A 24,602-nucleotide genomic window follows, 5' to 3' on the forward strand; every position below is an offset into this window, starting at 1 on the left:
CCAGTACAGTCGCACTATATCGTTGTGGGATGGTGCTATGTTGTGGGTTTGATGGATGGGGAGGTGATGCAGGAACTGGACGAAGGGAAGGTCCAGCTGGAAGAGATTGGTATGATTTAGGCAGTCTCTAGGGTACAGCTTAGTTTCCTTTAGAAATGGAGAGATAGAGATGTTGTTTCTGTTTGTCAAATGTTATATAATTAAACCCTCTTCCAATTGTAGTTCTATTTCCGGTCCTTGGTATCAGGTTAGGGTTGTAAATTATATGAAGAATTTTGTCCCCTACGAGTAAAGTTATAATAAAAGCCTCTAATGGAGCTCGGTGATGACCGGCCAAATTATCTGGGATAGTGTCAAAATACCTGATAATAAGGACCTACCGAAGAGTCGGGAATGTCCTTTAGTTGCAGGAGGTCGTTTACAGTCTCCTTAGGTACATATTTTAAGCTCCCTTGGTTACGGTTGCAGCTGTTGGTATTGCGGTACAGCGGGGCATACCGGTATAGAGGTGTCTAGCGCCGGTACTAAGGGTGTGCAGCGGCTGTGCTAGGGTGTACAGCGCCTGTACTCGACCTCAAAAGCAGCAAGGGATTTCCAGGGGGCGGAATGAGTGAATTCAGATTTTATAACATCCACTTGAACGATAGCACATTTCCACAAGCTAGTCGTAGTTATAAGTCCGCAAGAGGCCCCAGGAAGTGTCCCAGACTCCCAGCGATGATTATCCAACTTACCTTCTTTCAGGTCGGCGGCTTCCTCACGGGCCTGATGCACGGTCTCTACCTCAAACGCCATGGCAGCGACGTCGTCATCCTCGACCAGGATCCCAGCGACGTGCGCAGCAGCCATCATGCCGGCATAACCTTTGGGCCCGCCGTTGAGGAGCTCTTAACACATGTGACGACACAGGTGTTCAAAGCTGCATTCCATCTGCCGCGACCCGCTTTGCCTACCGCAAACGCCGAGACTTCAAGCGCCCCAACGTCTTCAGGCACCAGACAAGCTGGGGTCTGCTATATCATATCCTCCGCGCTAACTTTGACGGCATGACGTCCGATGCCATTCCGAATCCGCCGCCGGGGAGGCCGGGCGATGGCAAGGCAGAGTATCACGCTGGGAAGCGGGTTACATAGATAGACTACAGGAACCAAATCGTAACAGTCACCTTTGTCAATCAGGCGGAAATGAGGGCCCCATCACGGCCGAATTGTCATTGGCGCCGACGGCACTCCACCGTGAGAACCCTCCTTCAGATACCAACAGTCAAAGATGGCGTAAAAGCGGATAATTGCAAAGCAGCAATTGCACCTTAACTGTCACAAAAGAATACTTAGGCGACATCGCCTGGCTCGGCACAGTCCCCGAGACCGAAGTCTCCGCGGAAACAGCCCGATACTTCGAAAACCACACCACCCTCAACCTGCTCAAGCACACCTACCTCGTCTGGTAAAAACCAGCCTTCCCTTCGCCAAACCCACCTTCCACCTAACCTTGCACTTACTTACTCAACACCCACTCCCACGGAGGAGGAAAAAGGGGGTGGGTTGAAAAACACAAAATCCCCGCCGGCACCCCTACCTTCGCTTTGGAGGCGCGGCTGATCAACTAGGTATAGTACGCGAAGGTGAGCGGGGCAAGGCCGGCAGGGCTAGACGCAGTACTGACGGGTGGGCCGGGGGTTCGGCACGGCAACACGGTAGGGGCGGGCTCGGTACGGGGCGAGGTGTGCCGGCGCCAGCTCGCGGCGGCCCTGCCGCCCACGTCTTCGTCACCAAGGTCAAGGACGCCGTGTGCAGTGCCCCGTCTCCAGCGCCGGCCGCGTCGTCCTCGTCGGCGACTCCCTCGCCGCCTTCCGTCCCACCTCGCCGCCGCCACCGAGCAGGCCGCCCGGCACTGCCTAGCTCTGGGAAGGGTTTGGGCCGGCAAGATCAGGATTGACCAGCGGGTCCGCGAGGCGTGGGCGTATGGAGAGAGGATGTGGTTGGCGAGTCGGGTGTTTGGGGTCTTTGGGCTCAGTGGGTGGTGGGCGTTTCTGAAGGTGCTTTTGTGTGTATGTGGTGTTTTGGGTGAGGTTGAAGTTAAGAAGGGAGTGAAAGGGGGTTAATTCAGGTTGATGACGACATATTTTCCTTGGGATTCCTGCGGAGCATCGTGGCCGGTTGTGAGCGTATAGAGCCCGCATTCTGCTCGCCTTGCCACAGGGTTACGCGAATCATGGAACTCCGTATGTGAATATGGAGTAAGGAATGGGGAGAGTTTGGTTTGGATGCAAGTTGTAGCTCGCTTGACCCAGGAGGTCGTACCTGGCAGGTGATCTTTTCCTAGAGGAAAAACAATGGCCCCGTACCACCAAGCAAACCTATCAACTACTGTCACGCGTGCAGGAGCTCAGCAGAGGTCGTGGGAAGTGCGTGGAAAGGTTGAAGTCTCTGAGGATCTATCTACTGCAGTAGGAGACTGAAGGACTGGCTTAAATACAAAGGAAAATGGTCCAGGCGAGCTCACGTGATGAGCTGCTGAGCTCGGCGGTCAAGAGCCGAGCTCCACAAGTGCGATTTCCAGCGCGACTACTACACATATACACAGGCCATTATCCTTTCGCACCATCATTGTTAGTCGTAACCACGCCGAGATTCCACAAAAGCTACCTAGTACGCTGATATTATGGTGAGATCAGTAGGTATTACACCTCTGCGCTAGTGTTAGAAATCTTGCTCGATAACGCTTGCTCCTATAACCTTTCCCTCACAACGTTGCCGTACATATGCAATTCTTGGATAGATCCGAGTTTCGTTCAATCCCCCCTCCCCCAGTGACCCTTCCTTCGACTTGAGAGGGGCCCTACAGCGTACTCCTACGCCGCTTCTCTGCCCTCGCGATGATGCTAGCCACCCATCAATTGCCAATCTGGCGGCGACAACGGTACGTATCTAATCGAATGGCAGGTGCTTCTCGGAGGCAACTTGTACAAGACCGATCGAGACATAGTCCCGGTTCTTCCCTCCAGATCGGTCTTTTTATCTTCGATATCCCCACGGATCTGCTCCGCTACCCACTCTTTCCTTAACAAAGAACGTGGCATGTAGAATTTGGGTAAGCGGCAGGATCAGTGTCGCTTTATACTGTGGTCGCGCTATTTTCAATGCCATGCTGATTCAGAAACTCGTCGTCGAAAAGATCCTCTGCGGTTGGGCGATCTTCAGGGAGCCAACACAACATCTTGCGAACCAAGGCGATGAGAAGCTCCTTGTCCTTGCCCTGCAAGCGCCTTTCACGGCTCTCAATGGTCTGCTTAGGAATAGGCGTCTTGGCAATCCAATTGCCTTTGATCGTCAGCAAAGCTGGTCTGTAGCATGACCAAGGGTTCATCCCGGTCCTCATCACGAGTAACACTTACCCTCCGAGTCCCAGTAACGACGGCACTTGTCGTTCAGATCCAGAAACCTCTTCGGCGGGGGCCCTAAAAGGGAGACCATCTCGGCGAGATGCTGCTCATCATTGAGATGACCATCTTTCACGGCACGGAAGAGACGACCGCCTTCGAATAGGTCCCAAATCTGCGCCATCAGGCTTAGACATGTGCACAATCAAACTTGGATCGCAGACGTACGTACCATGACCCCAACAGACCATATATCAATCTTAGAATCCCATTCTGCGCCAATGATGATCTCGGGTGCTCTGTAGACTCCCGGCATGACGTCCCCAGAGTGCTTCTGCCCTGGTTCCCCTAAGCGAGCAGCACCAAAGTCGGAAACAACCGGCGCTCCAAAGGTAATGGGCATGGTATAGGAAAGATAGATTATGCGATCCGACAGAACCTTCCGGGGGGAAGGGTTCTTCTGTTCTGCCTGCTCGATTTGAGCAAATATTGCCGCATCGTGGACTCCAAGCATTATGTTGTTGGGAGAGATGTCTACGACTGCGGTTAGTCACTATCTTGCCAGAGATGTCATGACGTGAGATGTACCTGTATGCACGACGCCGGCTTGGTGCAGGAAGTCCAGGGCAAGCAAGACCATGAGCAAACTTTGCCGCAAGAGATCAACATTGAGAGCGTTTTCGGGGAAAAGCTTTCGAAAGTCGGTATAGGTTAGACCTGGCGGGGTGAATAGCAAGCATTGGTGGCGCCCGAATGGTCCCTGGACCTGAAAGTTGTCCAACATCACACGCAGTCTCTCCTTGCCAGGGTGCTCTGCTTGGATAGATTTGATGTAGTTGGATATGGTCACCTCGTTTTCAGCATTTTCTTCAGCAACACAGACCTTGAGCGTCAGGAGCGTACTCTCACTGGCAATTGGTAAATCGATCACCAAATTAGTGCCATGCCACGAGCGCATGTAACCCGAGTAGCGATGGGCACACGTACTTGAGATCCCGGCAGAGCCAGACGGTCGATCCAGTGCCATAGCCAAGCTTCGCTACCACCTGGTATCTGGACTCAAATATCTCGCCGAGTCGGACGGGGTAATAGTTTTCAGCCTTGTAATTCGGGATACTCTCTTCTTCTATTTTCTTGGCCTCCAGGATGGCCTCAAAGCGCTTGATTGGGAAGGGCCAAGCCTGGGAGGACATCCTCCGTTATATCCGCGAACTCAGTTGGAGGGGTTGATTGGAGATGGAAGAAGGGCGACTAAAATGCAAGATGCGGCATATGAGCCCACGGCTTTGCGCGCTGACGAGGCGCGAGCATATCGGACTCATCACGTTCGGCGAAGGGAGAATCTGAGGTTTGCGGAACGGTAAGGAAGGAATGCTAGTGATGCGCGCAAAATAACAGCGAGTCAACGCTCCGTGCGTTTGTGCCCCAAAAAGCTAATTTGGTAAGCGGGGCGCCACTCTTCCCTCAATGACAGCGGCAGCCAACGCACCACGGCAGTCCAATTGACGACGCTTGCCCACGTTGGTGACCTCGAGTTGTCCGCTGTGGCTCCCATCATCTATCAGAAGCTTTATGATGAGACGCGGCGATCACATTCATCCAGGAACGATATTGCCGTCTTGAATACTAAATAATTCTCGCTACCTTGGTACGTACAATATAAAGTTAGGTACTCACTGATTACCTGGGTACTCACTAATTACCGCAACGCTACTAGTTCCAGCTACCGCGTCCATCTCGCTATAGCTACAGCTAGGACAGTTCTTCGGTCCGCTCATTTACCCTTACTCGCGTTGCGCGACGGGAACTCATTCCAGGTATTGTCGTCGTGTGCGTGAATAGAGGTGGCTCGGGTGCCCCTCTCGGTGTGATAGCTGACGGTGATGACATCCTGTTTGTCGCTAGGATCCTTGCGCGATTGATGGGGAAAGCCACCCCTAATAAACGTCAACAATTAGGTCAACTGCCCTCAAGCCCGAGCATTAGAGGCATTTGCGTCAACTCACTGGATTTTAGCCTCCGTAACTCTGGGATACTTCGAAAACTTAATTTGATGTGGGCAAAGCTTGGGGCCGATATTTCACTTACCTTAGACTCCATCGCTTTCCAGCCTCCTCGACCGTTGATCTGAAGCCACCTGGGAGGTCCTTCAGACCTGTGAATCCCCCATATCTGATCAGAAGGTAGCCGGTTCTCTGCATATTGAAACTAGCTATAGGCGGAGGAGGGAATCTGTGACAGCAGTGTAAGCGCTGGTAATGGACTGGAATATGAGAGGAGTGGGAGAAGCATGCCCGGGGCTTGAGCATCCAGGTGCTATGCCAGGATGAGAAATGGGGAAGCATGCGATGAGTGTGATTTTTGCTGCCCAATATGACACCAGCGCAAGCCCTTAGTGGCTAAAAACCCGATTCCTTTCAGCTTCCGCTCAAAAGCGGTCCTGTCCGCGAAGTGTGTTCTCGACAGACGTCTCTGACTGGACACAACAATTGGCCCCCATACAACCACGGTGTCGCTTATGCAAAGAACCTGCATGTCTTCAATCAAACTGCTGCTGATTTGCAAGACTCCGATCGAACTGGCAGTGCCTTAACCGGCACACGGGTTGTCGATGTCGCGAGATTCCTGGGATTATCATGAGCTGCTCCATCGACCACAGGAGCACCGTACATCCATCGCAGCCACTCGGCGGGTAGAATGGAACGGCTTGCCTTAGCCGAAGACCAGAGCGACAGTCTAATAAACTTTACAATCGAGCACAAAACCCGGTTACATCGAAGTAATACCGAGGGTGTGCCACACCGTTGCTGGGTCTTCTCCGGTCCTGGAGCTGCGATGATGACCTGGACCCAGAAGCTGAAAACTGACGGCGGCGTATGGACTCGGAGATCTTCGTCGAGAATTGGCTGTCCTGCTTGATACCTATGCATGGGACCCGAAGAAAAACCCGCTGCGTTGGTGATTACCGGTCAACCTGGACTAGTAAAAGAGCAATCCACGCAACGACTTCTGATCCGAAGACCATCCCCCACGTAAATAACAGAACATCGCCCTGTAGAGCCTCTCTCAAACGGCGCCGTGTCAAATTAAGCCATAGCCGCTCTAATTACACGCTCTCGATGAACGCGCCGGGATTCACAAAATCAGTCAGCGTGTCGCTCCCCTGTCAGCGGAAGAAGTGTCTTCCACTCGACCACTGGCTGCCCTTTAACAAGTAAGGAGATTCCGAAAGGGAGGAGCTGGCGCAGTGGCGCGATAGTAAAGTGTTGTGGCAGAATAGAAATTTGTCCATATACCGTTACCACGTTGTGGAGCCAAGAACCGGGCTCATCTCGAACCCTGTAAGTTACCTTACCTTAGGTACCTTAGTGAGCGGATCTCCATCCAAGACTGTGGCACGTCCGACACCTTGTCATCCGTCGGCCCACCATTGCGACTTTCATCCTCGGAACAAACTTGCTCTTACAAAAGTTCAGGTATTAATGCAGGACGAGCCGAGACGTCGAACACAAAATTGATCTGTTCTGAGCTTTAGCCGGGGTCGGGACGGAAATTTTGCACGTGACGGAGACTAATAAATGGTGGTGTCCAGTGGAGATTCCAGCGGCCAAGGCTTATTCAGGGTTAAGAGTTTGGGGCCGATGGAACCATGGAACCTAACCCTGCTGCAACGTTTTCGCCCGTGTGCCGCCATCATCCGAGCTCGTCGACCCGAGCCGAACGACTAGCACCCCAAGCGACGCCTTACCATGGCAGAAATCACGAGCCCTCAGAACCATACCATCGACGCCCTCATCAATAAGGATGATGGGCTAAAGTACTGGGAGGGCGTCAACGCCGACGTCAACGGCATGCTCGGCGGCTTTCCTCAGGTCAGCAAAATCGACATTAGAGGTTCGCGCACGTTTCTCGCCAAGCTGGGCATCGGATCGAAACCGGGTCAGCGCGTTGCAGCGAGCGCCTTGGAGGGCGGTGCAGGGTGAGTTTCCGCGCGTACCAGCTCCGCCAAGACACATCCATTCAGACCCTGGGTGTATGGCTGACCGAATCGCCTCCTTCTGCCTGATTACCTGCACCAGTATCGGCAGAGTCACTGAAGGTTTGCTCCTTGATGGCATTGCTCAGCAGGTCGACGTCATCGAGCCCGTTGCCAAGTTCACCAGAGCGCTAAGCGGGAAGCCGGGCGTGAGAAACATCTTCAACATAGGTTTGGAAGACTGGCGTCCGGCCGAAGGTGATCAGTATGACTTGATCTGGATACAGTGGTGTGTGGGCCACTTGACAGATGGGGAACTGGTTCGGTTCCTGGAGAGGTGTAAGACCGCGTTAAACCCAGACGGGGGGGTCATTGTGGTCAAGGAGAACAACAGCACGGACAAGGAGGATGTCTTTGATGAAGTCGACAGCAGCGTTACGAGGTGTGTGCGGCTCTCCCATTTCTAGCCTTCGCTGCTCACACGGATATCTCAGGAATGACCAAACCTTCCGTCGATTGTTTTCGGAAGCAGGCTTGCGACTCATCCAGATCGAGCTCCAGAAAGGCTTCCACAATATCGGGCTGTTGCCAGTCAGGATGTATGCACTGAAGCCAGCAAAATAATAAGGCCATCTTTTTTCCGCCAGAGGCTCTGCATCATAGGTATCAAGTCAGACAACGGTATCCCAATCCGTTTCATGTCGCAATTCATAAAATCATGTCATCAGCTTTTCTCCACCTCCTTCGCTTTGCCTTTTCCCTCTCCGTCTTGCGCAGAATTCCCCCCCTCCTTTTCATCATCATCCCCATCAGTGTCCTCCAACTTCACGCCCTCAGCACTCATCCCCTCCTCGGCATTCTCACTCTCCAGTCCGCCGGACTGGGCCAGGAAGTAGTCAACCACGTCAAACTTGTCCCCAAAGCTCGCCAGATCCAGCGGGACATAGTTCTTGTCGTTCGCAAGCGCCGGCGACGCACCGTTCTCGACGAGCAGCTTCACGACGGCGAGGTGGCCGCCAAGGGCAGCCCAATGCAAGCCCGTGTTGCCGAACTCGTTGGGGGCGTCTAAGAAGGCTTGTTTGCTCTCTTTGGCGGCAGCATCGGAGAAGTGCGAGAGGAGGAGGTTGACAATATCTCAGGACAGGGGGAGCGGATGTTAGTTTGGTGGGGTTGCTAGTGAAACAAGTAGAATTAGGTACTTGGGGGTGTAGGAAGCAAAAATAGGGGTATTATTTGTACAGAATACCAACTGACAGACCGAAATGGGTTACTCACCAACGTGGCCATTTCCCGTCGCCATGTGCAGGCAAGTCGATTTTCCCTCGTCCTTTGCATTTGCAAGGATATCGGAGGGTGACGTCTTTTCCCGCTCAGCCAGCGACGAGAGCAGGGTTGTCAGCTCGTCTTTGTCACCTGTGCGAGCCGCGTACAAGAGATCATCAATCTCATCTTCGCTGAGTTTGGGCGCCATTTTGTTGTCGATGGGCGCTTTGAGATTGTCGGATGCCGGGGGCAAAACGGGGAGTGTGCGTTGAGAGCCGCGCACTCACACAGAGAAGCCCGCGGAAAATTTTTGGGAGTCGTTGTGGCCCAAACAGTGCGAGAGTAGGAAACCTTCAATATCGATACGGTCCTACACCAGCAACGAAAAGCAGCGTGTATTCAGGAACCGTTCCTCGGAGGGATACTATTCGTAACTGGCGGTTACCTTGGGCTACCTAAACCAGTGTAATATTATCCAACCCCTTTTTGACCAGACCGACTGCCTCCGAGTAAACATAGCTACCCCCGTCTTTGAGCCCATTGAGGCCGCAACGTATGTACTCCGCACGCCCTGTTCGTGAATCGTGCAACAAGTTATCTTTGTGAATGTTGGGGGCATGGGTGCTAAACCGGATCCTTGGTCTTGATTTGGGATGTTTGAGTGTTTTCCAAGCCCCACGTGCTTTGGCTATTTGGAAGTACAAATGCCCATTCATGGCTGGCTAAAATGACGTATAAAGACTTCCAAGTCTCCCGTCCATCTCCGGCCCCATCACTACAGCAGTCAAGTCGCCTCAACCGAGTTGCCCGGGCATTGAGGGCCTTCAAAAATTATCAGTTTCTGAGAGATCGCAACATTCTTGACACGGCAACTCACTCCATGTGCACTTTTGGCAAAGTCGTTTACTTATGCGGCTGCTTCATGAAGTACACTCTCGATTTCCCCTGCTCCTCGGTTGCTATGGGCGGGGCCTGCGAGGGCGAGATTTTTGTCGACGACCCTCCGCATGTCAGAGGTTATAGATGCGGCAACCATGAGCTCTGCTAGTGCCCCTGGATAATCCCGAAGCAAGTGATGGATTTTGTCCTACAAATCTAGTGGTGGCAGGAGAGTCGGAACGGAGCCGAGCTACGGAAGGACATGAGGTGAACTGGGACAACGATAGAACCGCCGGGTAATGTTGCGTGGCCTGGATAGCGGGCAGGTAAGCTTAACCTGCCTGGTGCTTGGGGTTGAAGCATCAGTTGCCGCACTTGGGGTTAGGCGCGCGCAATACCTTGGTCACGACGGGACGACCAAACACGAGGCGGATTTCCACAATTCCAGAATATGAAACCGAATATGGCGCCTGCCGCATGACTTCTTTGTGTATGCACGCATAACCCCGACCCGCTTCGTTCACTGATAGTAGTAGCTGCCAAGCTCGTTTTGTCTGTTGATAATTACCTTCATGAGAGACCGGTAGAGCTTGCAGTTTGCAGTGAGGTTCTGAGATGATGGCAAGAGTCTCAAAACGCGATTGACTTCTTATTGACATCGCGATTCTGAGGGACCCCTAAGGCGTGTAGCTACTGGTGCAGGTGTTTCCAGTCGAAATAGGGTTCGAGCCGGCCAAGACGAGCTCCCTCTCTCGGAGAACACAACCAAGGCACGCACCAAGTCGGGAAGACTGCCGATGTCGGAGTCAGCCGTAGCACTTCTCCAAAGCCAAAACCCGAAACTCCTATCCCTTTGACACCCCCCCAGCCCTGGTACATTGAGACCCGAAAGCGTTCAATGTAGCGCCGTCCCTGGATAGGAAACGAAGATCAGGGCGGTGAGTCGAGGTAAACAATCAATGTGTACAGTTACGGTCCATGAGCAGAGAAGTGGAGAAAGGAATGTCATAGAGTATAGTTTACACAGATAGTATGCTTGCAAACCCCGTCAAACTTCAATCTACCCGGAATGTCGTGCTCTAGCCAGTCGCGCGTGATTTCACCTTGCCTAAAAACTTGACGGGCGATGTCTAAGCCGAGCTCGGCAGTTGGATAAGTACCTCGAAGAGAATGAACGTCCGATCGACCCCTCCATAGTCCTCCCGTCTCACCTGAAGCACGATTCCATGTCAAAGGAGTCGAAACAACTATGGCATACGTCTGTCCGGTCGACACGTTCGAGGGCCAACAAGGTACGTGCAAGGAAAAGATACAAGCAGCCAGGTTGTTGATGAGATGCTCGCCCTGGGAGCTGTAGCGTCCGCAAGACAACTCTCCCGCAGACTTTGATGATAAGAGCCGTTTCATTACGCTCTTCCATAGTTCTGAAAAGCTCTTACCCATATAGACAGCTCGGTGAGACCCATAACCACATAGTTGTGTGCACCATGCCCCTGGTCAACTGGCAACTCTCCTGCGGCGGTTCATCAAGGGGTACGTTAACGGGAAAGTAATACGCAGACGTCATATAAAGCTAGAATTGCCGTTTCCGAACATTCCGTAAGTAAAGTCCACGTCTCCAGAGAAATCTGTGACATTGATACCCAACCGGAATCTCTTGTACATGCGGTAGGGAGGGTGCAACCCTCCGGTGTTAAGTTGACGGCCGTGGTGACGATGACAAGGAAGAAAACAGCCCTGATGAATATTTCGACACTGCAAACAAGAAGCATGCGAGAAATCCAAGCTTGACGTATTCTAGAATGACAGAGATTGAGGCTTGGTCCCTCACTCATCTATTCATCTTCGAGGATATTCTGGGCTGTCAGCGTGATCAAACTACTGTAAAGTGCTTTGAACACAGAAACATGACTTCGTTGCACCTATGACACTGGTGCGCAGCCATACCATGCTAGATGACTTTGTGTGACATCTTCCTGCTGCGTAACCACGTTTTCTGTCGAAAGCTTGGTCTCCGTACCAACCTAGATGCAGGCTCACGGCAACACGAATCATACAGTAATATGAAGAGCCACACTTTTACAATCAAAGAGTTCCGATATATTACTTGTAAATCGGAGCGCTAGTGTTTTCACGTATAACTCAAGGTACATTCGCGATAGTGCTGGATCTGTTGCACGTTAGATGGTATCCTACTCGGACACGGCCGTTTGCGCGATTCCACCACAAAACACCAAAAACGCTAGCAGAAACCCCCCAATGGAAAACCCTCCCTGTACGTCGCCCCGCGCAACGGACCAACCCACGGCAACCACCAAGCAGGCCAGGAAGCCGGCACACCGGAGCACAAAGAATAAGAACCATTCTATTCCTTCTACCAGTTGCAGCCCCCAGCCCAGCGAGCTCCCCCGCGTCGGGCAGGCAGTCAGCTCAGCGCGCAGCTTCCGGGGGATGCGGTTCCAAATGGTAGGAACCACATCGGCGTGTTCGGGGTGTTCGAACAGATGCGCTTGGAGGTTGGGACCGATGGGCGGGATGATGTCGAGCTTCAGCTGCGCACCCGCATCAAAGGCATACTCGGTGCCGATTTTATCGGGAGGAGGAACCGACGGGCAGAGACGGATGTCGACGAGATGGCTGCGGTACATTTCGAACTGCGATTTTTTCCAATTAGCGAGGGGAACCAGGATGGTCAATGATGAGATATCATAAGTAAGGTACCTTCACGAAGTTGATCGACTTGATCTTGAGCAGCCACCTCCAAGGACTCCGATTCCTCTTGGTCCTGTAGTGGTGTCGGAGCAGCTGGACGAACTCCTGATCTGAGTTTATGCGGCAAATCTCGGGCTGATACAGCTTTGTGGCAACGCGCTTGAAGGGAATGCAGAGCAGCAAGAAGTCGTGGGCGCCTGTACCGCTTGTTCCTGTGCGGGAGCAGGCACCGGTGGTGATGACCTCTATCTCGTCCTGGCGGTAGCGCGGGAGGATGGCCGATGCTTTCGCAGAGGCGAATGCTAGTAGTTGAGCGCCGGCGGTGAAACCTTGTGAGATGGTCTGTTTCCAGTCTCTCGATTGTTCTTGGGCATTCTCCAGGTCAAACATCTCGATCGTGCTGTCGACCGTCGCATCCTTGCCGTAACTCTGGAGCAGGCTGTGCAGCTCAGTCAAAGTACCCCGTCGAAGGTCGACAAAGTCGTCATACAACGCCCTACCACAGACCTAGCACGCTTGAGGTCAGCTTTTACCTTGCTTGGCCTTAAATTTTAATCTAGACTTACACAGGTCCAATGAAGCCTGGTTCTGTTTTCCAATGTCGGCTGGAAATGCTTGCCGCCTAAGAAAGCATTCTCAAACCTTAGCTTAGCACGGTTCCAAATGCGCTCCCCGAACGAAGTTGCTTCCGGTGTCCGGAGTTTTACCAACGCTTTCACATTGGGTTGCAAGAAGAGGATCGGCTCGGTCCGGAAGAGGAACGCGTCTGCCGCTTCGGGAACGCAGAGTAACTCATCCTCTGCACCGATGTCGTTATTATAAGCATCAGGTTCACGTCTGATCTCCAATCCTTCCGGCTTCTTATGCCAACTGCCCACCAGCTGTGGTCCGGAGACATCGTGATAGGTTTCGCAGAGTCGCTGTGCAATGTTGACTCGCCATCGGCGGACAAGCTTGGACACTTGAATACGCAAAGCCCTTTCGGTGCTTGTAATCGACCCGTTGGAGGTCTCGTCGAGAGCAAGCTTGTGCAAGTCGTCGGAGTATCGTCGGAGCAACCGCTCGATGGTGCGGTGGGATCGTTGCCAAGTTGAGGATCGTGCAATGAGCTGCGGCCATAAGTATCGCAGGTCCCCAAAGTGCAAGAGCTTAGAAACGAGCAATTCGACCATGTTGTCGGCAATGGTTGTCACCGACGAGCCGAGTGAGACGGCGCTTTCTCCATCCGCGTTGTGAGAGCCATCCGGCTTGTCGGTGTCGCGGGACATCCGGTCGGAGTCGCCCCCTGCAGTAGCATCCGGAACATTATCTACCTTGGGTTCAATTTCAAATGCAACCTCCAACAAGGAAATCAGGTCCTTGCTCGAGGCAGCTCTCGCATTAGGCTCATTCCTAAACCAGCTGGCCGCGTGGTTGCTCAACCGGCGGCGATGGGGCCGTTTCGGTTCAAAAGGCTTGCCGTCCTCGTAAGCTGCGTATCGAAAGTTATGGCTACTGGAAGTACTCGAACTCGAGTGTTCGTTGCAGGTGTATCCAACCAGGATAGTTCTCCGCGCGATCGGGTGCCCCGGCTGCCCATATGCGGCGCATCTTTCAACGCGATGTTCGTAGCAAGGACATCGGCACCCCGCATAGAGCTCAAGGAGCTGATAGCACATGCCGGTCTATCAGTAGGTAGTCAAGAAAAGAGCTATAGGGGAGCGATTGGGGTATAAGCAGCGGGGTTTCTCGTTCAAAGATACAGCGAGGCCGCGTGCCCGAGGCGCTGGTTATCGGAAACGCAACCTGCGGTCTAACATCATGCTAAACAGCACCGGCACTAGACGGCTACATATCTGGTAGGCCACCTGCGATTCTCTAAGTCAACTTGGGCGGCCAGAGATGTATGGTCTGAAACCAAGGTACTGCCAATTTGTCCTCCTGGGACAGCTGAGGTAGGGATTCTGTGAAGGAGGTATAGCCATGTTCCGTCGGGGTGATCCTTGGCATTGTGGCTATGGCGCAGATAGCCAATTAGTGATTCGGCGGACCACGCCGCGGCCAATCTACGCGCAACAAACATCCATCATCCGGGTGGCGTCCAGCTGAGCCCTCCCCGATTACCAATTCACGACCCTTAGGAGAACTTGAACGATATTACAAGCTTAACCGCCCATCAACGGCGGATGACGCAATAAGCTGGTGGGTAGATTATAGGGAAGGCTTCACTTGGTTGGCAGCCCTCGCTTTAAACGTCTTGCCTGTTCTGGCATTAGTAGGAGACGGTGAGAGGACAACACATGTGATAAGATGGTGCTGCCTACTGTTTTTATCGAGTCCCTGTTGGGGCTCACGTTGGGCCACCCGGGCAGGGACTGTTCCTAGTCTCCCTCCCCGCGGCTAGAGTTGAACCAATGCCCAGTCAGCGCCAGTGCGACTACTGCCTAAAATGGTGCTCAGGGTGAGCAAGGGCGAGCAGCATCTAAGAAACCCGAGCAAAGTGGCGAGGTATCGTGTGGGTGTTGCCAGGTGGTAGTCGTCTGGATCCATCCATCTACAGTAACACGGGATGGTTTCCCCGCTTCCACCGTTATTATCAAGTCCATGCGCCTCAAAACCTCGCGAGCATGAAGTGTCAATGCCCCAAATGTTATTGTTTTCTCATTTTTGTGAAGCTTCTACGAGTTAGACCTTCAGCTTTGTGTCCAGCCAGTCGGCGATGTCGCCGTAGTTGTCTGCCGCTTGTATCTCTGCCTTGATGTTGAGAACTAGCATCCGCTGTAACTCATGTATTTGTTCAAGCGCGTGGTTGTCGACGGCCTCCATCAGAGATATTTCCCTCATGACTTCTACAGCTTTCTTCCTATCCTGTGGCGTAAGAAGGGAGACGGACTCGCTTGGAGAGTTCATTGTGCTGACCCTGGCCCTTTTTATTGGCCTCGGGCTCTGCGAGCCTGAGTCCTGAAATTAGCAAAATTACCATTAGGCGTCAGTGCATATAAGTTTACCGTCGAAGGAATGCTTCGCAGACCCTTGGTTAGAAGGTTCTTGGCTTGTCTGACTGGCGTTACCTTCGGCCCTCTCGCCGGCTTCTAGAGAACCATGTGATAAAAGGTCATCACTACGAATCCCAAGCTATCTGAGTCGCGGCGCGGTTATGTCCTGCTCATGATCTAGGCGCAGGCTCCCGTTCTTGTAGGTCCGCATAATCGCGACCCCGTGAGGGTCAAAGTCAACTAGAGCAAAGATGTCTAACTCTGGCCGAACGTTCTGCAACATGCTAACAAAGCGCCGAGTGGCCAAGTCCGGGAAGCCTTTGGCCTGTGCAGACTGCACGTTAGCAAGTCGTCTGCCGCTTGGGGGAATGTAATATGGAGGAAGATCACAACGTGCCGTGAGGAGGATCCCATGGCCTGCTTTGGAGAGCCTAGAGTACTGAGAGGCAGCCAATGTTCGAAACGTTGCCTTTACCACTATGAGCAACCCGTCCGCGAAATACTGAGTGAGGGACGGTCGCATACCTCTTTCTCAATGACCAACAGCCATCCGGTGGAGCCGAAGTCGATCGTCTGGATTAAGTTCACTGCGGGCAAAAGCAACCCCTGCGATTGTTAGCTAGGTGGCCAGCTGGGTATGCCAGATTGCTGTCCATACTGTATCGCTCGGAAAACCGCAATTGTTGACGGAACCATCTCGAAGTATCAGTTCTATCGGCCCAGAAATTAAACCTTTAGCAGCGGCTACCTAGGAGGAGTCAGTTGGGCCGCTTTTGTCTAGGTACTCAGTAAGAGAGCCGTTGTTACTATGTTTAGATCGCCTCGCCCTACTCCTAATGTGAATGCGAGATTGTCGACCATGTCGTCTACAACGCTCTGTGACTTGAATAGCGCCGGGTCTTGATAATAGATATTCCTAGGTGCGTCGGTTACCAGCGAGTTAGAAACTTTCCAAATTGCAGAAACAGGGTTCAAACCTCTTTGTAATGAGCTTGCCGGAGAGTAGGGCTTCGTGAGACAGCTCGAGGATGCGGAACAAGGCTCCTGGACAGATGCAGAGTGTCAGTAAGCAATCACACGTAATTCAAACCTTCTCTGCACGGTAGCTCGTACCGAACTTCCTTGCCTCCTGGATTGTCCGTCCAGGAAATCTTACACCATCAGACTGGCGGCGGTTTTTCTGAGCGGACCTCAATCTTGTGTCCGCAGGGAGAGACCGCACGTTTTGATACGGGATAACCAGCTCGACACCTGTATTTATGGCTTCTAATATCGTCTCTAGAAGGCTTTCGATCTTGGCAAGCGCGCCATTCCCGGACTCAGGTGGGACTTGAACTATGCTACTGGAGTTGGGGCTGACTGTCGGCGGCATCCGCGGACTTTGCCTGCGGGACACGCTGGAATACCGGGAGTACCGGGAACTGTTCGGCTCCCGCTGCTGGCTCGTTGGCGATGAAATCATGATTCGTAGGTGGTAACCTAACTAACAATGAACCTAGGGAATAAAGCGTGAGGCGATGGGCCATCAGTCACCTAGAATGACCAAGCTGGCTATGTTTTCGCTAAATGTGTGTTTCAACTCTCAGGATGACGAAGCGACCGGAAAAGAATTTATAGAGTAGGTAGCCTTGCACTTCTACCGACGTAGCTCCCGTCTGCACTTGCAACTCTTTCTCAACCCATCAACAGCGTTCCTTCCGCTCGCAACATCACAGGCGTGTTTCCACAGTATGAGTAAAATACATACTGTACTGTACAGTACCATTACGCTACTGGCAGTGTCGATGGTGGGGTTGTGGGGACCGTCGGGCTGCAGGCGGAGATTGGGCGGGTCACTCCGTTCAAGTGTCTGGGTCCGTATGGAATTGGTTGATCGGATTGGCGAATGGATTGAACCGCCGCGCAAGCTCGTCGTGACCACCGCAACGAGACATAGCAATCAAAATGGCACGGAAAAAGGCGAACGCGACGGTGGCGGCCGAAAAGGAGCCGCTCCTGAAAAAGGGATCGACCAGGAAACGACTCAGCGATGCCGGTGACTTCGACCACGCCACGAAACGGCAGCGGCTAGGAGAACGAACCGACTACTCTCGATGGCGCTTGCGGGATGATCATGGCCGGCATACCTGGCGCTATCTGGAGGACGACGAGGAAGTCAAGAAATGGCCGCAGACGTACGCCGACAAGTACTTCCTGGGTCTGCCACTGGTAAGCGCGCTGGAAGTTGTTGCTGGTATGCCGTCGCTGACCTGGTGTCTACCAGGATCTTCCCGACCTCCCCAAACCCAAGAGTCCCCTTGACGCGGTTCGGAACGGCCTCGAATTCTTTGAAAAGCTCCAACTTCCAAGCGGCCACTGGGGATGCGAGTATGGCGGACCCATGTTCCTCCTGCCCTGCGTCGTCATCGCGTGGTACGTGACAAAGACACCGATTCCGTGGCACCACGCGACCGAGATCAAGAACTACCTCTTTGCCCGGGCGCATCCGGAAGACGGTGGTTGGGGCTTGCATATTGAGGGAGAGAGTTCTGTCTTTGGCACGTCGCTCAACTACACTGTTCTGCGCATCGTTGGCGTGGATGCCGACCACCCCAAGATGGTCAAGGCCCGTGCTACGCTGCATAAACTCGGAGGAGCAACGCATGCTCCGCACTGGGCTAAATGGTGGTTCGCCGTCATGGGCGTTGCGGAATGGGACATTGTCAACCCGGTCCCGCCCGAGCTGTGGCTCCTGCCGGACTGGGTTCCGATTGCGCCGTGGAGATGGTGGATTCACATCCGCCAGGTCTTCTTGCCGATGAGCTATCTGTGGTCTAGGGGATGGAAGGCTGAAGAGACCGAATTGGTCAGATCCCTCCGGAAGGAGCTCTTCGTGGAGGACTGGGAGAGGATCAACTGGGCCGGAAACCGCAATACCATCCACCCCATGGACAACTATCATCCCAAAACCTGGCTTCTCAACACGGCTAATTGGTTTCTCGCCAACATCTGGAAACCCTTTTTCCGGACAAAGGCCCTCGTGAACAAGGCTGAGGCCTGGGCCATGGAGCTGATTGAGATGGAAAACGAGAACACCGATTGCCTAGATCTCGCGACCGTTTCCGGGCCCATGAACCTCGTTTGCCTCTACGCGCGAGACGGCCCGGACACGTATGCTGTGCGTAGGCACAAGGAACGGGCAGAAGAATTCCTCTGGGTGAAGGACGAGGGTATGCTCGCCAATGGCACCAACGGGGTGCAGTGCTGGGACACTGCGTTTGCTGTCCAAGCCATCATGGACGCGGGGCTCACTGAGGATCCGCGATGGAGACCCATGCTGCTCAAAGCTCTCGAGTTCCTCGACGACCAGCAGATTCGCGAAAACGTCAAGGACCAGAAGAAGTGCTATCGCCAGCAGCGTAAAGGGGCCTGGGCGTTCAGCAACAAGGACCAAGGCTATGCCGTGAGCGACTGCGTCTCCGAGGCACTGAAGTCCGTCATCATACTCCAGAAGACGCCCGGCTTCCCGACCTTGATCGATGACCAGCGCATCTTTGATGCGATTGACACGGTGCTGACGTATCAAAACCCGGATGGCAGCTGCTCTTCGTACGAGCCCCCTCGGGCTGGTCCGTGGATGGAGATGTTGAACGCTGCCGAGGTATTCGGTAACATCATGGTTGAGTACTCGTATCCGGAATGCACGACCGCTGCTGTCACCGCCCTATCGCTATTCCGCAAACATTGGCCCAACCACAGGGCCGAGGAAATCGAGCGGTTCATCGCCAGGGCCGTCACGTGGATCAAGGGCAACCAAAAGCCGCACGGTGGTTGGTATGGCAGCTGGGGCATCTGCTTCACATATGCAACCATGTTTGCGCTTGAGAGTCTGGCTAGCACTGGGGAAGTGTACGAAAACAGCAGTCATGCTAAGAGGGGTTGTGATTTCCTGATCTCTAAGCAGAGAGCGGACGGTGGCTGGTCCGAGCACTACAAGGTGAGTCCCCAGCGGCCGGTTCTTGTCCCGTGACTTCGGTAAACGTGGCTAACACGATGATGTTTCTCCCTAGGCCTGTGAGACTGGCGAATATGTCGAACACCCCACTGGATCCCAGGTTGTCATGACGGCATGGGCGCTGATCGGCCTGATGAAAGCGAACTACCCCAACATCGAGCACATCAAGAAGGGTATCAAACTGATTATGGACCGCCAGCAACCAAACGGAGAGTGGCTGCAAGAGGCGATTGAGGGCGTCTTCAACAAGAGCTGCATGATCTCGTACCCGAACTACAAGTTTACTTTCACCATGAAGGCTCTGGGCATGTTTGCTCGCAAGTATCCCAACGAGACGGTTGTCTAAAACCAGTAGTACCTAGCGTTTTGCGTTTTACTCCCGAGTCAGGAGACATGGCCATTGATAATGATAATAATCTTAGTTACTCCCTCCTTGCAATACTTGCAGGCTGCTATGGAGTTTCTGAGGTAGGATTTTGGTGATTCTCGTGACGTCTGATGCTGTTATTTAGGTACCTAGTGTATTCCGCATCGGAAGCTGGTTCCCGAGCGGGAAGGCGGTGGAGGCTGGTTCACAGATGGGCCCCACGTCAGGCACCCCTGGAAGCGGCAGAATAAGTACCTGGCTAACCCCGCCACATTGAGCTTCGCCCTGGAGAGCTTCTGCTGCCTTCGACCAACATCTTCTCCGGGGCTGGCCCTTGAATGGCTGCAAACACTCCCTTCGTTCCACCAGTTGTTTGGTAATGCGACCATTTTGATCCAGATGAGCCTGGGTTTTATTCCGCGACTCTGATCCAACGCTATCGAGTCAAGCAGGTGTGCTGAGTCCCGTGCTGCAGAACGTTGATCTGTTTATCGCTTCTCGTTGTCGTTAAGACCGTCTTACACACTTTAACGCATTTACTGATTCTGGACGCAGTTGCAAGCGCAACCCCTCCCCAAATCTATCATGTCCGCAACAACATTTGGCCACAAGGGCGTGGAGGCCGTCCAGAAAAAGGATTACGAAGCCGCCATTCCGCTTCTTGACAAAGCCCTTGAGTCGTCCAACTCGCCCGTTTGGCTCCTTGCGCGCGCGCAGGCTCACCAGCAACTTAAGAATTACGACGCCGCTCTCCACGATGCCGAGCTTGCCTACCACTCGGCGGCCGAGCGCGGATCTGGCAGCTCACGCAAGCAGATGATCGAGGCGCAATACCGCCGCTCTGTCATCTACCACAAACTCGGTCGCTATGCCGATGCGGATTGCTGCGCAAAATGGAGCATGCTGCTGGCAGAGGGCCGCCCGGCGCGCGAAGATGATGGCGTGGAGAAAAAAGTAGACAAAGATGGGAATTACACCGTTACCTTTGAGGAGGGCATTGCCGACAAGCAGGGACAACCGGACCAGGGCTCTCCATCGAATATCCTTGGAATGATGGGCGGGTCAGCGTCGGCGACGTCAAAAACCGGTTTTGAAGCAGACTGGAAGCGGGCCTACGCTTGGAGGAGCCAGGTTCTCAGCATCTTGAAGACAGTACCCGAGGATCATCCCGGTCGGAAGATCAGCGTCACCAAGATCCCCACCAAGCCCCAAAAGAAGGTTGAGAAGGTTGAGAAGAAGCCAGAGCCCAAACCTGAGCCGGAAGTCGACAGTAGCGACGAAGAGGAGCCGACCGAGTCCCAGGGCCCCGCGCCGGGTAGTGTACCCGACGACCAGCTCAAGCTCCGCGTCGACTTCTACCAGACCAGCCAGAACGTCACTGTGTCCCTCTTTGTGAAGGACGCCAAAAAAGAAGACCTCCGTGTCGATTTCTCCAATAACCAGGCAAGTTCCCGCGCTGCCCTCACCGTTTCGCTGTATCCTAACCTGCCATCAGGTACAAATATCTCCCTTGCCCCGCGCAGCGGCCCCGTACGTGAAGCCCGGCGACCGCGAGGCTACATCGACTCTGCTCCTCGGCGGGGACATTGTGCCGTCCGGCTCCCGCTGGTCCGCCACCCCTCGCAAGATCGAGCTCGTCCTGCAGAAGGCCAACCCCGGCTCAAAGTGGGGCTCATGGGGTAAAGAAGAGATCGGCTCAGTCGGCGACAGCGCCCAATTCACGGCTGCGCCCACCCTGCAGCCGGAGGCAGCAGCCCCAGCCCCAACCAAGGCCGCCTCAACCCCATCGACCGCTCCGCCTCCCCCGTCAAAGCCCAGCTCGAGCAGCGCCCCCGCGTACCCCACCAGCAGCCGGTCGGGCCCCAAGAACTGGGATAAGCTTGGTGAGGGAGAAGACGACGACGACAAGCAGGATGTCAACTACTTCTTCAAGCAGCTCTACAAGGACGCGACACCCGAGCAGCAGCGCGCCATGATGAAGAGCTTCATCGAGAGCAACGGCACGGCGCTCAGCACCGACTGGGACGACGTCAAGAGCCGGAAGGTCGAGACGGTCCCGCCCGAGGGGGTCGAGGCGAAGAAGTGGGACAGTTAAGCGGTGGGATTGGAGTCTTGGGTGGTTCGGGTCTAGGGTCTGACGGGGCATTACGGGGAAAGTTGATGTGCTCTTTGCCGAATTCGCTACGACATGGATTCACTTCGGGCGTTGTACGGCAGGAACGTGCGGTTGCTTTAGCTTCGCGGCGTCAGACGGTTAGTTGGGCGTGCGTAAAGGTTATTTGGCGTGTTACTTGGTATCAGAATCTCAACCTCTAGAAAGGTGTCTTCCGCTAGTCTCGTACGTTGCGCGCGCTCTTTCGATGGCCGCCTCAAACCCGGCATACGGCAATCCGACAGTAACTTCACAGGACTTGACTTCGGCTCCGGAGTGGAGACGATCTGAGGATTGGTCCCGAGAAGACAACCTGTAATGCTGAGTAAACATAGGTAAAGCATGGCATGTAGAAACGTATGTGTATTATTAATGTTCTATGCTCTATAGTCTAAGGGGTATAATAATGGTCTCGCTCCCAAAACTCTAATCTACACGGGCCTTGTTCCGAGACGCAGGGCGGCTCATGCCGGCCGAAGGGGAGGGTGCATGGGTTGCAGTGTCCCCAATCTCCACCACGCTCATATCCATCCTCACCCTGAACCGCTTGCCTCGCCAGGCCACCGTTGTGCCCAGCATCACGGCCCACGTCCAGATGGGCAACGCAAGCAACTCCCGTCCCAGCCAAGCCGGAAGCCACTCACGGAACGACCGCTGCTTGATTCCTCCCCTGCGGGACGATCCTAAGGCAAATGGAGGAGTGTTCTCATCCGCCTCTATGCTCTGGAGCTTGTGCATCATAGTGGTCAGACGCCGGTCGAGGAGCATCCATACAATGACTACCAGAGCCCAGAGGGCAGCCATGGCGCTCCATGTCTGAGGAATCGGGAGAACCTCATGGATCCACGGAAGGGTGGTCATCGCAAAGCCGAAGTGGAGGCCGCATATCAGCGACTCCACCCCCGGTTCCACAAGCGTGGCAGCCAACACGGTCCACTTCCGAACGCGCAGCCAGCGAACGCGACGGGCGATGTACGCGCCAACCGACATGCCAGACATGGGCTGTATCGCCACTTCGCCAAAGACGAGACCGTGGTTCTTGAAGCCGGGGATTTTGGACCTGAAGATCAGGTCGCCGATGAGGTGGTCCTCGCAGATATACGACGAGAAGAAGTCCAGGCCGCGGCCTCGCGAGGCATCCGACGAGGCGAGGATCGGGTTCTGCGAGGGATCGGTGAAGCGGTCCAGATGAGACTTGCGGAACATGTTGCTCTTCCCAACGATGCAGGGGGCGATCCCCACGGCGTTGATGGCGCCGTAGAACTTGGCATGCGAGGTCATCATGAACATTTCCTCGAGCCTTCCCCCATAGTCCAGGATGCTGTTGTTCGCGCGCGACGGGCTGGCGTCTCCAGACAGGAGCGTCTGTTCTTCGGGGGTCTTGGGGTCGTCGATGTCGATGTCGATGTCGATGACGAGAGGCAGCTGGTGCACAAACTTGTAGGGAGTTGCCCTCGCCCCGTTGGGACGGAAGCCGCAGAGCTTGTCGACCATCCTCCCCGCCGAGTACGTCCCAATCCAAACATTGCAGTCGACAATCCAGATCAAGTCGCCCTTCGCCTCTCGGTACCCGCGGCTGATGTTGCGGATCTTGGGATTCGGTCCCAAGTTGTTGGCGTGTCCTGCTGCGCCGTGTAACAGGGGATCGTCCTCCTCGACCAGGATCGTCGCGTCAAAGCCTGGGAAATCTGTAACAACTCGTTGGAGGATTGGATAGGCAGGGTCATCGGTGGACGCGACACAGAGGTAAATCGTCAGTTTAGCCTTTGGGTAGGCGAGCCGGAACGTCGACGCGAGGCATTCGTAGAGTCCCGGCTCGACGCCCTTGGCGGGCCGGATTATCGTAATGTGAGGGACGTCATCTTTCCCCAGCGACGGCGATACTGGCTTCGGATGCGGTGCGGAGTGGTGGCGGAAGCTACACGGGTCAGTCAGCAGACACGGGCGCGTCGCGCAGCGAACGGAGAGGCACCGTACAGTTTGTAGATGCCGATGCTCTGTACGACAAAGACAGTGCAGCTCCAGATGAAACTTACCAAGGCCGCGCCTTGGACAATTATAGACATTGGACCATCACCAGCAGTCATCGATGTCGAAACGGACCTGGAATGAAACGGCGGGCGGAAAGGATCTGGTGCGAAGGAGGATTCGGCCACGCAGAAATAAGACTAGCAATTGACCGCAAATCCATGTGGGGCGAGGAGGTCTCCAATTGATACTCGGAATGAGCGGCAAGCCACGAGTCGTGAAGAGGAAGCTGTTGACGAGCAGGAAATTTGAGAAATAAAAGGGAGGGCGTACGGATGTTTGGTTAACTTTTAGGTACTACCTGAGGTGCGGCGGAAAGCCATCCCACGGGAGGTCTGCAGTCTCTTCCCCGAGTCGCGTTCCTCAGACGGCAGATCCGAAGCTGATTCCCGCAGGCAGCCCACAAGGCTCTGAGAGGCCCGCCTGCAACCACTGCAAAACCACTGCACTGCAGAGCTTTGCTGAGGCCACTGTGCCTGGCACAGTGCCGGAGATATCCCGGCGGCCGCTGCCCCACCTTCCCGAGCAGCCGGAACAAATGGCTGCCTCAACAGTCAGGCGCAAACGGAGAATTTCTGGAGCTTCAAAAATCTGCACCCGAGCCGAAGTCTTCCGCGCAGTTCCGTGCGAGCTCTGGCAACCTGAAGTCTGTGAGCATCATGCAAAAAGCAACCACAAAACCATTCCTCCAAATGTGAGCCAAACTCGACGCCGGTTTCTCAAACTTCCCTACTTCCCTCTCTCCACTAGCGACATATCGCGGGACGCTAGACGGCCAAATTGTCCCTCTTGTTCGTGTAGTGGGTGGGATATCCCTCGTCCAAAGTAAGTCGATCTCAGCAAGGACTGTTGCCTTTTTTCGGCTTCCCCTCCC

General features: G+C 54.2%; 9 protein-coding genes across 9 annotated transcripts; 4 read left to right on the forward strand and 5 right to left on the reverse strand.

The window, feature by feature from the left end:
- Nucleotides 1-768: 768 nt before the first annotated feature.
- MFIFM68171_04794 (uncharacterized protein) lies at nt 769-2,093 on the forward strand (the record flags this gene model as incomplete). Its single annotated transcript, XM_071060214.1, has 3 exons — nt 769-1,008; nt 1,616-1,962; nt 2,039-2,093. 3 exons carry the CDS (start codon nt 769-771, stop codon nt 2,091-2,093), a joined length of 642 nt encoding a protein of 213 aa, XP_070916315.1.
- A 1,024-nt stretch (nt 2,094-3,117) lies between these two features.
- Nucleotides 3,118-4,575, reverse strand: MFIFM68171_04795 (EKC/KEOPS complex subunit BUD32; the record flags this gene model as incomplete). The annotated part of the gene is made up of 5 exons (XM_071060215.1): nt 3,118-3,323; nt 3,398-3,557; nt 3,615-3,922; nt 3,971-4,290; nt 4,370-4,575. The coding sequence occupies 5 exons, from the start codon at nt 4,573-4,575 to the stop codon at nt 3,118-3,120; spliced, it is 1,200 nt and encodes a 399-aa protein (XP_070916316.1).
- Nucleotides 4,576-7,131: 2,556 nt separating this feature from the next.
- Nucleotides 7,132-7,982, forward strand: MFIFM68171_04796 (Alpha N-terminal protein methyltransferase 1; the record flags this gene model as incomplete). Its single annotated transcript, XM_071060216.1, has 3 exons — nt 7,132-7,361; nt 7,462-7,800; nt 7,853-7,982. 3 exons carry the CDS (start codon nt 7,132-7,134, stop codon nt 7,980-7,982), a joined length of 699 nt encoding a protein of 232 aa, XP_070916317.1.
- Nucleotides 7,983-8,082: 100 nt separating this feature from the next.
- YAR1 (ankyrin repeat-containing protein) lies at nt 8,083-8,829 on the reverse strand (the record flags this gene model as incomplete). Its single annotated transcript, XM_071060217.1, has 2 exons — nt 8,083-8,492; nt 8,634-8,829. The coding sequence occupies 2 exons, from the start codon at nt 8,827-8,829 to the stop codon at nt 8,083-8,085; spliced, it is 606 nt and encodes a 201-aa protein (XP_070916318.1).
- Nucleotides 8,830-11,692: 2,863 nt separating this feature from the next.
- Nucleotides 11,693-13,870, reverse strand: MFIFM68171_04798 (uncharacterized protein; the record flags this gene model as incomplete). The annotated part of the gene is made up of 3 exons (XM_071060218.1): nt 11,693-12,154; nt 12,222-12,719; nt 12,779-13,870. 3 exons carry the CDS (start codon nt 13,868-13,870, stop codon nt 11,693-11,695), a joined length of 2,052 nt encoding a protein of 683 aa, XP_070916319.1.
- A 1,006-nt stretch (nt 13,871-14,876) lies between these two features.
- Nucleotides 14,877-16,649, reverse strand: SPO11 (endodeoxyribonuclease; the record flags this gene model as incomplete). The annotated part of the gene is made up of 9 exons (XM_071060219.1): nt 14,877-15,145; nt 15,200-15,212; nt 15,408-15,512; nt 15,585-15,656; nt 15,713-15,793; nt 15,846-15,935; nt 15,995-16,103; nt 16,165-16,231; nt 16,301-16,649. The coding sequence occupies 9 exons, from the start codon at nt 16,647-16,649 to the stop codon at nt 14,877-14,879; spliced, it is 1,155 nt and encodes a 384-aa protein (XP_070916320.1).
- Nucleotides 16,650-17,131: 482 nt separating this feature from the next.
- Nucleotides 17,132-19,527, forward strand: ERG7 (Lanosterol synthase (Oxidosqualene--lanosterol cyclase); the record flags this gene model as incomplete). The annotated part of the gene is made up of 3 exons (XM_071060220.1): nt 17,132-17,395; nt 17,451-19,163; nt 19,237-19,527. The coding sequence occupies 3 exons, from the start codon at nt 17,132-17,134 to the stop codon at nt 19,525-19,527; spliced, it is 2,268 nt and encodes a 755-aa protein (XP_070916321.1).
- A 606-nt stretch (nt 19,528-20,133) lies between these two features.
- SGT1 (Cochaperone protein) lies at nt 20,134-21,643 on the forward strand (the record flags this gene model as incomplete). Its single annotated transcript, XM_071060221.1, has 2 exons — nt 20,134-20,991; nt 21,044-21,643. The coding sequence occupies 2 exons, from the start codon at nt 20,134-20,136 to the stop codon at nt 21,641-21,643; spliced, it is 1,458 nt and encodes a 485-aa protein (XP_070916322.1).
- A 483-nt stretch (nt 21,644-22,126) lies between these two features.
- On the reverse strand, nt 22,127-23,787 carry HSX11 (Ceramide glucosyltransferase; the record flags this gene model as incomplete). The annotated part of the gene is made up of 2 exons (XM_071060222.1): nt 22,127-23,618; nt 23,678-23,787. 2 exons carry the CDS (start codon nt 23,785-23,787, stop codon nt 22,127-22,129), a joined length of 1,602 nt encoding a protein of 533 aa, XP_070916323.1.
- Between the last annotated feature and the right edge of the window lie 815 nt (nt 23,788-24,602).

This window comes from Madurella fahalii, assembly GCF_045866475.1.
Source record: "Madurella fahalii IFM 68171 DNA, scaffold_2, whole genome shotgun sequence".
Taxonomy (NCBI): Eukaryota; Fungi; Ascomycota; class Sordariomycetes; order Sordariales; genus Madurella; species Madurella fahalii.